Consider the following 12,888-nt stretch of genomic DNA (forward strand, 5'->3'; position numbering starts at 1 on the left):
CAGGACACCCACACAACAGAGGTTTTTCTTTTTAAATCTCTCTTCCTATAATCAAGCTGATTCAGATCACACTTTAGGCTAAAACTGATTGCAGATATGTGCTGGAAACCTCCTCTTCCTTTCAGGATGTGAATTTTGCATCACAGGGAAAATACTTCAACATAGCTTCAGGAACACATGAAGGAACAGATGCTCCAGTATATTCTCTACATAAGCGTGTGCAAATATGGGTGTTTTTCTTTTTTAAAGGAACTGAATGAAGCATGCAGAAGATGAGATGCAGAGATGTTGAGCTGGTCTCACAGCTCTACAGTTTGTGCAGCAGTTATGACCACTGGTCATTAAAAAAGGAGGAAGCGCATGCACTGTCAGCAACTAAACAGCCAGGAATCTATCTAAAGGAGTGCAAAAAGCAACAACACACTCATTTTAATGATTTCCTGTTTAAGATACCCCGGATTCATAAACTGTCCTTGGATTTATTTCCTGTTACCTGTTGTCATTTTCTCCTCGGAGCAGGTTAAGAACAGCTACATGAAATCAATGCACTGCCTGTGGACTTTATTAAACAAGTGTGCCTTTTCCAGTCACAGCCATGCCTTTTTGCACACAATCCTCACATAGAGATCAGGGAAGGGGGGCTTGATGAGGGCGTGTGTTCAGGCTTCGCAACAAACATTGATTAAGAATCCAATTTAAAACACAGGTTATTACAGTGGCGGCCAGGAATCTCAAAGAAAGATGGTTTGTATTTTTCTGGCCGTTCCCAGATTATTCCCATCCCCTTTGCCATGCCTCTCACAGCGTACCCACTAAAAGCCTCACGCCAATTAAATGTAATGCATTGGAAATGCACATCTTCTCAGCGTGCACAGCGGGAGCACTTCTTTGTAAACACTTTATCTGGCACACGGGTTTTGTGCCAGTGAAAGGCGCATGAGTACGTGAGTGCTGTCCGGGGTTAAGGTGGTTACTTAATGGTTTCTAAATTAGGATTTTGTCGGTTGTTGGAGGGTGAATTTAATGCACTGGCGTATCCCGGCGGTTGCCTAGTAACGCGCTGGCAGTGAGATCTCTATGGTGGGCGCTCCATTAAAACCGTTGGCGCTCCTGACCTTGGCGTCGTGAATGCGCAAAGCACACAGACTGTGCAAAGCAGGAGATAAGAGTAGTAAAGATCCGCGGGTTTGATACCGAAATCGGAGGGACATTTTAGCCACGGCATTTGGTCTGAAAGCGAAAGCGGGGGGTGGAATATGGATGCAATCTCGGCACGGAGAGGGTCTCAGCTTCTGTAAAAGCAGGTGAGTAAACCTAAACGCTCGGAGGGTTTTTTTTTTCTGTCCGTGGGACGATCTTTGATCGGATTGATCACTGACTGGCACCGGGACAAAATCGGAGCAATAAAAATCGGTGGAGCATTTGTTGGCTTTTTTCCTCTTTAATTCAACAACGTCCTACCTATTAAAGAGGGCTTCTCAGTCACGGCGTGACACACACACACACACACACACCCACACACACACTACAGCAGTTTGCCGATGCTATCTGGGCTGTGGCTGTGCGTCTTCTCCCCACCGATTTATTCATCTCTTCCAGAAAGCGCCAGCGGTTCGTGTTAAATGCTACCTGTGTCTTATCTGCGCTCCTCTTGTCATTGCGCTGCTAAATGGTGGGAATATTTGGGAATCCGTCAGCCCTTTTTGATCCATGCACCAGTCGATTTTTATGTTGCAAGGGCAATTGGTGCCCAGTTTGGCATCTGATGTAGTGTGTGTGCTCCTCCACAAAAGACTTCATGTCTGAGGACCCCGGGCTACACTGGAACCTGATCGATAAAATGTTGTCGCCGAGATTTTTATTAGTGTTGAATTGGTGTTGAATTGTGTGTCTGTCGATGATGTGCGTAGGGAAGGTTGAGCGAGAAACGTGATTAGAGCAATCATTCTAATGGCTCTGTAATTGAGATCAAGCCAGTCAAATGGGAATTAAAGCGTTAGGTTCCCGGAAAGCCAAAGTACCCCACCGCCCCCTCCAAATCACCAGCACCAGCATTCGTCTGGTGCAAAAGAGGCTGTAACAATATGTCAAAGGTGTGAAACTCGAAAGACTGAACAGCTGATTGATGCAGGCACACCTATTTAACCAAATTCGATTGTTTAAACTTTCTCTGCTGCCATCATCTCAAATGTTATTCATATTTGATAAGTTGGAGGGTTGTTTATCTGTAGGTCAAAGAATGCATTCCTAAACAATTTAAAGTTTAAAAAAAATCCAGTCCGAATCCCCATCGAATGAGACTGATTTCATTGGGATTGAAAGGGAATTCAAACCACCACCACCCCCCCCCCCCCCCCCCCCCCCCTCTCCCCATCTACACCAGCTTTTAATTTTTTGGTGCTTCTGTTCCACCAACATCAACCAACTTTGGAGAAACCAATAATATATATATATAATTTTGTAAAAGCTCCTTGCTAATTGTTATAATCCGGTCCACGGCTTGAGCCGCAGACATGAGCAGAGAAGATTTTTACCTCCGAATGATGAATGATCACTACCAGTTTCAAAGCAGAATGTGCCCTGATCTACAGGATGGGGGGGGGGGGGGGGGTATCTTGTTTTCTGTCCCTCCTATTTTAATGTCCCGGGAGCTCTACATCACTGTCACGCAGCAGATAGGACACGGAGAGAGACAGCATCGTCCTCCTTTGGTTACTGGGCACATTCATTAACACGGACAAAGTGGCCTGTGGCAGCAATAATTCTCAACTAATTCTGTGCAATATTAGGCTGATCCCCCCCACCACACACACACACACACGCACACACACACACACACACACACACACAGACACTAAAAGTCTCTTCTGCACCTGCATGTGAAAGGGAGATTAGCATTTATTGGTGTTAATTTTTTTTGCCAGTGTAAACAAAATGCTTGAGGGAAAAGGGAAATCCGATGCGCTGCTTCGCTGGTTAATTAGCCAGCTATATTAGAAAGGAAGGAAAGTGTCCTCGGTCTAAATAGGTAGGTTCATCAGACTGAGGGAAAGCTGTTTCGCTGCAGAGTTTGACAAAGATCCAGGCAGTACATGTCAATAAATTTGATTAGGGTAACAAGCTTGTTTTTGCCTGTGTTTCGCTGAAGAGCCTGGTGCCCAGCATACTAACGGCGGCTTCTGAAGCCCTCTGAAAGTGTGCATTTTTGATGATCTTAATTGGAATTAGCAAAGCCCAAGTCATTCCTCAACACGCGAGAATCCATCATTTAAAGAGGGAAACATACACTCAGTACTGAGCAGCAAAGCTCTGCGCGGCAACGTGATAAAACAATAGAGGAATATGCTCCATAATAATATGCAGCATGCAGATAGGCAGCATTCCAAGCTAAATCAAATCCAATTCTAAAAATAAGAGGCACAAAAGGATCCTTTTCCTCTGATATTAAACACAAACTGTCTGCCTTTTCCAATTAACCTACAATTACTCTGCTCTATGGTGGGGGTGGTGCCAGTGTGGTCCAGACGTGCTGGTTCTGAGACGCTTCCCTTATGAGCCAGACAGTGTACCCGGCATGTAATACACAAACAAGGATGTCCACAGCATGAATATTACCTCCTGTTGGCGAGTGTCTCTGAAACGCTCTGTATTATGTCCCTAAACATCAGAATGATTTCTCTTGTCAGGTGAAGCTCTGATGCTTTCGGTGTTCTCTTTGTTGCTTTTAAGGAATGACCAAAGTGTGTTTAACACCTTTTTATATTGAGATGCTTTTGTAACATCGCTCCAGCCTCAGAGCAGACGGATTTGACAGAATCCTTCATCACCTCCTCTTCTCAGTGCTCAGTTTGCGCCGAGAGATTAAAATCGTATAAAACGGTGCCATCAGAGATTCAATCATTTTGTCAGCTGTAATAACAACGTTCACACACTTATCCTGGTGTCTGCCTTGTTTTTCGTCTTGTTTACAGGTTTGCGTTTACTGCGATGAACAGTGGGAGTCGGGGCGGTCCGTACTCGGCTGAGGTGTGTTTGGGTTTGCTGACCGTCGGAGTCGAAGGTGCCGTGGGTGATGCCTGTCTGACAGGGTGGGTGCACAGGGGCTGAGCAGACACTACAGCGTGCGTCCGTGCTGTTCCGCGGCACTCTCCAGATCATGTGGCTGGCTACGTTCAGAGACCATCTGTTGCCTTCACACCTGCTACATCAGCAAGGGACTGTGACCATCACCCACTGTGCTCTTCTTTGGTGGATACTATGTTCCTGCTGGTCCTTCACCAAGACTACCAGCCAGAAATTCTACCCAACAGTCACCACTCAGTTTGGGAAACTGCGAGGCCTTAGGGTTCCTGTGCCCAGCGAGGTGCTCAGGCCCGTTGATCAGTATCTGGGGGTCCCCTACGCCGCCCCCCCTGTGGGTGACAAGCGTTTCATGCCGCCCGAGCAGCCCGCCTCATGGTCAGGGGTCAAGAACGCCACTCACTTCATGCCCGTGTGCCCTCAGAACATCCACAACACGGTGCCAGAGATCATGATGCCCATCTGGTTCACCTACAACCTGGACACAGTAGCCACCTACATTCAGGATCAGAGCGAGGACTGTTTGTATCTGAACATCTACGCTCCCACCGACGACGGTGAGTGTGTGCGTTGGGCGTGCACTGCTCCTTGCTCCTCGTGGCTTCACTGTTGCTCCCCACCTCCTCCTGCTGTCACCATAAAGCACGTCAGCCACCGCTTCTCATGTGCTGCCACCAAGGGCTGAGTCACCATCAGTAGCGCTGTCACCACTATTTTATTTAGTTTGAATTCTTTCAAAATGAAGAGCCAAGCCGGAATCTACTTGTTTTTACTTGGTAGTCATGGCGACGGACTGTGCCTATAGATGCTGTTAGCAAACACATTTCTAATTCATAGTACTCCGATCTATAATTACCTTCCTCATTAGAATTCAGCATTAGTAAAATGTTCTTTGTGCAAAGCTAAACTGTATTCCGCTTCCACGTGTGGCGCAGTCTTTGGCTTATCCGTATCATAGCAACAACAGATCAACAGCAAACGGTGTAGCCTAACATCTTACCGAGCTTCTGAGTGACTGCTGCCTAAAGGAAATCTCCCATTTCCATTCGTGTTACATTGGAAATAGCACAACCCATCAGGGTCTCTTTACTTCTTCAGACTCGGTCCGTGTTTATTTAAAAAACACCTACGGCATTCCGTGAATTCATTACTCGTTTCACCGATGCAGAACTTTTGATTGTGCATCTGCAGCACTTCCAGCTGCAAGTTTCTGTAACACTTCAGAGGACAAATGATATTGGCCACCAACTAATAGTTTTGGCGTCGCCGACTCACATGCTGCAGCTGTTGAAAAGCTCCTGAAACTGTCTGCAACTGCTAAAATGACTTTCACCTTTTTTTTCTTCATGTGAATCCCAGGGAGCCAGCACAAGAAAAAGGGGGCGGCTTTCTCACACGCTGAGACTCATATATTGGAAGGTATTTTTCGTGAGCTTGGACTCTCGATGCATGGATTGTTTTTCCCTTCAGTTTGGAGGATTAAGATCCTCGACTTCTTAGCTCTTGTCTCCTGTGGGGGGCTCTGTTATTTTCAGTGTATTGAGAGCGAGAGAAAAAAGCAGCCTGATTTATGATTACATAAGTTTGCTGTTGCTGCTCGTCTTGTCCTGTGCAGCAGCGCTTACAGTACGAATTTGATCTCCGCTGACTTGCACATCGATCACGGTGTTGCATTTGATGCTCATCCTTCTTATCAACCCTGTAAATGACAGCCAATGGTTAATATAACAAATTGGTCTCCGAGCATGAAATATAGAGTTTCTACTTTTATTGAAGTTTGAGTTTGTAGCAGTAGATAAAGTGCCCACTGCACAACCTAAACATGACTTTAATGCTTGTGCATGCCTCATAGAATTTAACTGTTGAACATGGATCAAACTGCCTGATTTTGATCACCAGTAGCGTAGCTTCTTCTATTTATCTGTCACATTATTTTTTCATACTCCCCCTGTGTATTTTCCATTACATTTATTGAATCTCATTACAGCTTGCACACCACAGGCCTGTCGCTGCTTCTGAGCACCTCTTCTAAGCCGTCTTTACCCACATGCCGCAGTGATATGAAGCCTAGCGATGTCGATGACGCTTCATTAGTGTTCCCTCCTGTCAACAAATGAATGTGTGCGTGTGTGTGTGTGTTGACTTTGCAGACATCCGGGACTCCGAAGCCCGACCTGTGATGGTGTACATCCACGGAGGCTCCTACATGGAGGGCACTGGGAACATGATGGACGGCAGCGTGCTCGCCAGCTATGGAAATGTTGTGGTTGTCACGCTCAACTACAGGATCGGAATATTAGGTGACGGCAGTTTCTCTGTTAATGGAGCTTCAAATGGGGGTTTTAATCCTTGTTTAGTCTGAGAGGTTGAGAACGTTGTCGGTAATCAACCATAAAAAGACGACCTGTGAAAAGACTGGTTCAACAGCCTTAACTAATAGTATAATCAGAGGAAATTGATGAAGGTATGCATCGGTTTCTAGAATGGCTTTCATATATCCTTTTAGATTAATCTAGCTGATCTGATCTAGGGTTGCAGCATTCCCAAGGACAAGACGCTTTGTATTTTTTAAATAAGACTTGGAAAAGGAATAAGTAATAAGCTCGGGCGGCAGAGCTACTGTGAAGATTAACTAAATTCTCGCAAAGAAACAAGTGCATTTATTTATTCATGCACTCCAAATCATATGAAGTTATATGTGCAGAGAGCTTTCCGATTTGTTGAGCAGCGCTGCTGTTGCACAGAGGCTAAAATAAAGCAGTCATGACGCCGTCAGTGGAGCAAAAGCTGATTTTCTTTTCAGGGGGGATGCTGTTGGTTCTTTTGGTTGCCCCGCTGGGCTACAACTTCAGATCAAAGCTTTGACACAAGCTGAAGATCTGGACTTCACCACTGGTTCTGTTGCCTTTCTGTGCACCTCAGGCTTCCTCAGTACCGGAGACCAGGCGGCCAAAGGAAACTACGGACTCCTGGATCAGATTCAAGCGCTCCGTTGGATCAGTAAGAACATTGGTTACTTTGGAGGAGATCCGGGTCGCATCACTGTATTCGGATCTGGAATCGGAGCTTCCTGTGTCAGCCTGCTGACTCTGTCCCACCACTCAGAAGGTAAGAAAGGGTCACTTAGCTCTGAAGACACAGTTCTTCGCTGCGGTTAGCTTATCAACGTGCACAAGTGACAACGTTTTTGGCTTTTTGAAATGTTTGTTCCTCGTTTTTACTTCATCTTTAGCAAGTCTGTCATAGAGATGAAGTAAGCAAGGCAATTGAGGGTTTAGTAATTTATTGCTTTTGTCCCTGTCTACTTACTTTAATCAGTCTAAAAGCTTCACAAAGATGCAAAAAGCAAAAAAATGCTTCACCAGGTTGTTGAGTTCACCTCTGGCCTCTTTCAAACAGACTAATGCTTCAATCATTTTGGATCAAATGAAAGGTAATAAAAGCGCCTCAGCAAAATCTTGAATTCCAAAATGATCTTTTATGTTATCAAAACCTTGGTTGAAGACAATTTGGCTGCATGCGCACAAAACACCAAATCTGTCCTCCATGTTTCCCCTTACGAGATGTCAGTGATTGCATATGATCTCCTGCTTGTGCTCGTCTCTGCAGGACAGAAACAACGCTGCTTATTTAACGCGAGGGCAGCTGTGGCAACTGTCCGTTCTTGTGGTTTGTGTTTGATGTTCTCCCTGGGCTGCAGCAAACGCACAAAGACCTCTGGCTGTCTTTGAAGTAGCCTAGCTAGCGGTTTGCCCTGGGAAAAAAATAAATAAATAAAATAAATGACAGCAGGGAAGGAAGAAAGTGACACTGCCCCAGCGTTGTTCTCGTAGGCATCGCCACGCTCAGCCTCAGCAGAGTATTTCTTGACATGATTCATATCACTGTCACTTTTAGGTGTGGGATGCGAAATCCACGGAGACAGAGCGGATGCACAGCGCAGAAACAATTCAACCGAGCGGCGTGTTTACTGTATCAACACTGAAGGATCGGGGTGACTGCATATTCAGCTCTCTGCACAGACTCACCGCTGTGCACTCGCCATCAGCAGTCTCCGTGCACGCCATGTTGATTTTTTCAGAGGGACTCTATTAACTGTTCTACAAGTGCTGCGAAATAATTAGAAAGTCGACCCTTCCTCTGAAGCTCTGCCGCACTTTTATTCAGCTGCTGTATGATGGTGAAGATGCTCCGTGATGGATCAATAAAAAGGGAGGGTTATATGATTGGCCCAGGACCGACTTTGCAGGACTCAACTTAAAGTGTCGTTTATCGAAACTATTCAAAGTGCATCTTATCCAGATTTTTTTAGGTTTGTGTGCCAAAGATTATTGCAGATAGGAGTATTTAGAAGATGGATTGTGTGTTTATTTTAAGTTGTTTAGAGTGCTATTAAGGTTTCTAGTAAAAATCCAATTCAGTAAATTGGATTTCATGGCCATGAATGAGCAGAGCTGGTTATCTCACCTGCCTTCTCTCTCTCTCTCTCTCTCTCCATCTCTCTCTCTCCATCTCTCTCTCTCTCCGTCTCTCTTTGGTGCACAGGTTTGTTCCACAGAGCTATCATCCAGAGTGGGTCAGCACTGTCCAGCTGGGCTGTCAACTACCAACCAGTCAAGTACACCCGCATGTTGGCCGAGAGAGTCGGCTGCAACGTGCTGGACACCCTTGACATGGTCTCCTGCCTGCAGAAGAAGAGCGCTAAAGAGCTGGTGGAGCAAGACATCCAAGCTGCCCGATATCGCGTGGCCTTCGGTCCCGTCATAGATGGAGATGTCATTCCAGATGACCCAGAGATCCTGATGGAGCAGGGCGAGTTCCTCAATTATGATATAATGCTGGGAGTCAATCAGGGCGAGGGGCTGCGCTTCGTGGAGAATGTGATGGATCTGGAGGACGGGGTGTCCGGAAGCGATTTCGACTTTGCGGTGTCAGATTTTGTAGACAGTTTGTACGGCTACCCGGAAGGAAAAGACACGCTGAGGGAGACAATTAAGTTCATGTACACAGACTGGGCTGACAAGGACAACCCGGAGACCAGGAGGAAGACCCTGGTTGCCCTCTTCACTGACCACCAGTGGGTGGAGCCTTCGGTGGTGACGGCTGACCTGCACGCTCGTTACGGCTCGCCAACCTACTTCTACGCCTTCTACCACCACTGTCAGAGCCTCATGAAGCCCGTGTGGTCAGATTCGGCGCATGGTGACGAGGTGCCTTACGTGTTCGGCATCCCCATGGTGGGCCCAACCGACCTGTTCCCATGTAACTTCTCCAGGAATGACATCATGCTCAGTGCGGTGGTTATGACATACTGGACCAACTTTGCCAAGAGTGGGTAAGTGACATCACAGATCGAGTAAATTGGCATCACAGATCGAGTGAAGTGACATCACAGATCGAGTGAAGTGACATCACAGATCGAGTGAAGTGACATCACAGATCGAGTGAAGTGACTGGTGAGCTCTGGTTGTCACTGGGCAGAAACATGACGCAGCATGAATCTGCTTCCAAAACAGGATTTACCGGCTGAAATGGAATGAATTAGAGGACCTTCAAGTGTTTTTTAAGTGATATTTATTTAACACTCTCATTAAATACCTGTAGAGGATACAAGCAGCCAATACAACATAAAGTCAAAGCTGAGTCTTGAACAGACCGCTGAGGCTTCGGGATAATCTTTCCCAGTGCACATCAAGTTTTATCTCTTTGGGCAGGCTTCCTAGAGGAGATGGATTTTAAAATTTACAAGGAAATGCTGATAAATGCGTACAGCATGTTCAACAAAAAGGGTGTGTTGACGGGGAGACTATTACGGTGATACTCCATAAATCTCTGTCATCTCTACCGTGACTCAGTATAATGTAGGGCTGAATATCCCAGGTTGCTATTGATCAGTGACACCACACGCCATGTATCTATTGGACAGTAAACTTTGGATCTGTTTTTTTTATTCTCAAATTTTACCAAAGTGTTTGTAATATATTTGTCACGTTGTCCATTAAGCTAAACCAAATTGGCCGGCTTTGCTTTCTGTGACGTGTCTACAGGGATCCCAACAAGCCTGTGCCACAGGACACCAAGTTCATCCATACCAAGGCCAACCGTTTTGAGGAGGTGGCCTGGTCCAAGTATGACCCTTATGATCAGCTGTACTTGCACATTGGCCTGAAGCCTCGGATCCGCGATCACTACCGGGCCACCAAAGTGGCCTTCTGGAAACACCTGGTGCCACATCTGTACAACCTTCACGACATGTTCCACTACTCCTCCACCACCACCAAGGTCACCCCACTGGATCCCACCCAGTCCAATGGTAAGCGATCTGGCACCACCGGTCGACCACCTGCATCCTCTGGCCACAACAACGGAGAGAGCGGGAGGGAGATGGGTCCTCTCATCATGCCAAACCCGAGAGATTACTCCACGGAGCTCAGCGTTACCATTGCTGTGGGGGCCTCCCTGCTTTTTCTCAACGTCCTGGCATTCGCCGCCCTCTATTACCGCAAGGACAAACGCAGCCGGCAGGACACGTCCCAGCAACCCAGTCCCCAGTGTGATAGCAAGGGTAACAATATGAGCCACACCAGCACCATAGATGAGAGCCAGTCATCCCAGCAAAGGAACCAGTGTGAGGCCCTTCACAATCCTCTTCACATCTCACCAAGTATGGAGTACTCCCTCAGCCAGCGCCACTCCCCTGACGACATCCCTCTGATGACCCCCAACAACATCACCATGATCCCCAATTCACTGATGGGCCTGTCCAACATGAGTCCATACAGCACCTTCCCTGCTGGGTACAGCTCTAAAGGCCTGCCCAGCACCCACTCCACCACACGGGTATAGCTTGACAGAGGAAGCTGAAGGGAGCCTAAACTTAGATAACCTGAAAATGTATAGCTGTATTTAGGATATGTAGGTAAAATAGGAATCCAATACCTTTGTTTTGTTTTTTCCAAAGATGTACAACCACTGACATCCTGCCTTTGCGCTCCCACAATAGGAAACCTAACTGCAGTCATTTTATAATGTCATTTTCAGAGGCAGGCAAAAAGATAGAAAGTGCATTTCATGTTCAACTTTGGCTTTTTGGGGACTTTACCAAGTAAGAACTTAGTATAATGTTTATACAGCTGGATTTGTATGATAAGCTTTTTATTACTCAATCTATTCTGATCAATTCGTTCATCTCATGGTGGAGACCATAACCAGTGTTGATGTTATTATTATTATTATTGTTACGGATATTTTATGAACATCTCACCTGGCACATTGCTTCTAATGACACTATTATTACTGCATTAAAAAAAACCTTGTAACTGTTATTAAGAGTAACTGCAGACGCCCAGAATCTTCAAATTTGGTTGAATTTTCCTGCTCATGCGTGCAAAAATTTTACCAAGATATATGATGAAATACCTGCTAGTGCAAACAAAAGCAGCTGCATATGTGTGAGGGCGCGCACCTGGGGTGAGCGTGCACGTGTGCGAGAAAAGAGCTCCACAAATGTAAATGAACCATTGTTTTAATTAGCCATTCCGTTTTGCGTACAGTATGTGTTGTGTAATCTAGATTCTAGTCTTATTTTCCAGTATCCTTGCACCATCTTTTTTTTGTGTCTATAATTTAGCTAAATATGTTGTACAAATATACCTTTGGCTTTGCTATAAAATAGAATTGCTTAAAATGTGTTTTCCTATTCAAACCAGCTCATGGTTCTTTCAGCTTGGCTTCTTTGTACAGAATAAACTTAGACTTCCATTTGATTTGTCTTTCATTTATGAATACTGTAAAGAATTCAGAACAATAGCTGTAATTACATGTAACTGTATGGATACCGACTAAATATCCTCATTTGAAAACGGTATGTCATGACCGGTGGTTTTGACCATCTACCGAAATATAAGCTCTATATGTGGGTCAGTCAAACATGATTAACAACTTTGATTAATTTGAAACGATCCGAATGTTGTTTAAAGAAAAACCATTAAAAGACTTTTGGAACTGGTGAGTCTTGTCCAATGTAGATACTCTGCTGTGTATGCAGGAATGCAGTAGCATATGATAGCATGTCCTTCTATGCTAGGCTGATATTAGAGCTCCTCCTGCGGGCAGCCATGTTTGGTACGGTCCACCCATCTGGAGCGAGCCCACCCTGTCACAGGGGGAACATGCAAACTCCACCGAGAAAATCCCCTGGCCTTGTCCTTCTTGCTGTGAGGAGACAGTGCTAACCCCCCCTCTGTTTGATACCAGTCCGCCCAAATGTCTGCTCTAGTGTCCTCAGATCGTGTAGTTATCTAGAAATCCAGTTAGATACAGGCGGGTATGGGTCAGGTGTAGGCACAGTTACATAGATCTGTGGCTACAAATATATCCGTCCTATTAAATAATGTTTTCATGTCAGCATCAGCATTACATCACGTTCCTCCTGTGCAGTCCGCTGATTAGTTGTCCAATTCAGTTCGGTAAGTTTTGAAGTAAAAAATAATAGAGACAAAACTGAGCGCCAGTAGATTCATTTACTGGGAGGTTTTTAATGAGGCAGAGCCGGGATGACCTCTGTCTTTGAAAGGCTGTGAAGGTTTTCCTCCCACATTTGTGGGGTTAAGCTTCACACACCTGGAGCGTGGTAGCCCGGCAAACAGCCGGCGGAGTGCGTAACATCAAACACACAAGCGAGCACGCTCCTTCCTCTTCTCCGCTGTACGCTGACACAAATAATTTAGGCTTTCTCCACGGGAGGCCATTGCCATTCAGCCCACGTCTATGTGAGCCTGATGCGATCCTGTCCTCCAAGCTCATGCT

General features: G+C 45.7%; 1 protein-coding gene across 4 annotated transcripts; it reads left to right on the forward strand.

Moving 5' to 3' along the window:
* The first annotated feature begins 954 nt into the window (after nucleotides 1-954).
* Nucleotides 955-12,088, forward strand: nlgn3b (neuroligin 3b). 4 transcript variants are annotated; one of them, XM_029847837.1, is made up of 8 exons: nucleotides 956-1,304; nucleotides 3,972-4,414; nucleotides 4,505-4,637; nucleotides 5,440-5,499; nucleotides 6,231-6,380; nucleotides 7,003-7,188; nucleotides 8,626-9,415; nucleotides 10,128-12,088. In XM_029847837.1, the coding sequence occupies exons 2-8, from the start codon at nucleotides 4,157-4,159 to the stop codon at nucleotides 10,924-10,926; spliced, it is 2,376 nt and encodes a 791-aa protein (XP_029703697.1). In that variant the 5' UTR covers nucleotides 956-1,304; nucleotides 3,972-4,156; the 3' UTR covers nucleotides 10,927-12,088.
* Nucleotides 12,089-12,888: the final 800 nt, after the last annotated feature.

The sequence above is a fragment of the Takifugu rubripes genome, chromosome 15 (genome assembly GCF_901000725.2).
Source record: "Takifugu rubripes chromosome 15, fTakRub1.2, whole genome shotgun sequence".
Taxonomy (NCBI): domain Eukaryota; kingdom Metazoa; phylum Chordata; class Actinopteri; order Tetraodontiformes; family Tetraodontidae; genus Takifugu; species Takifugu rubripes.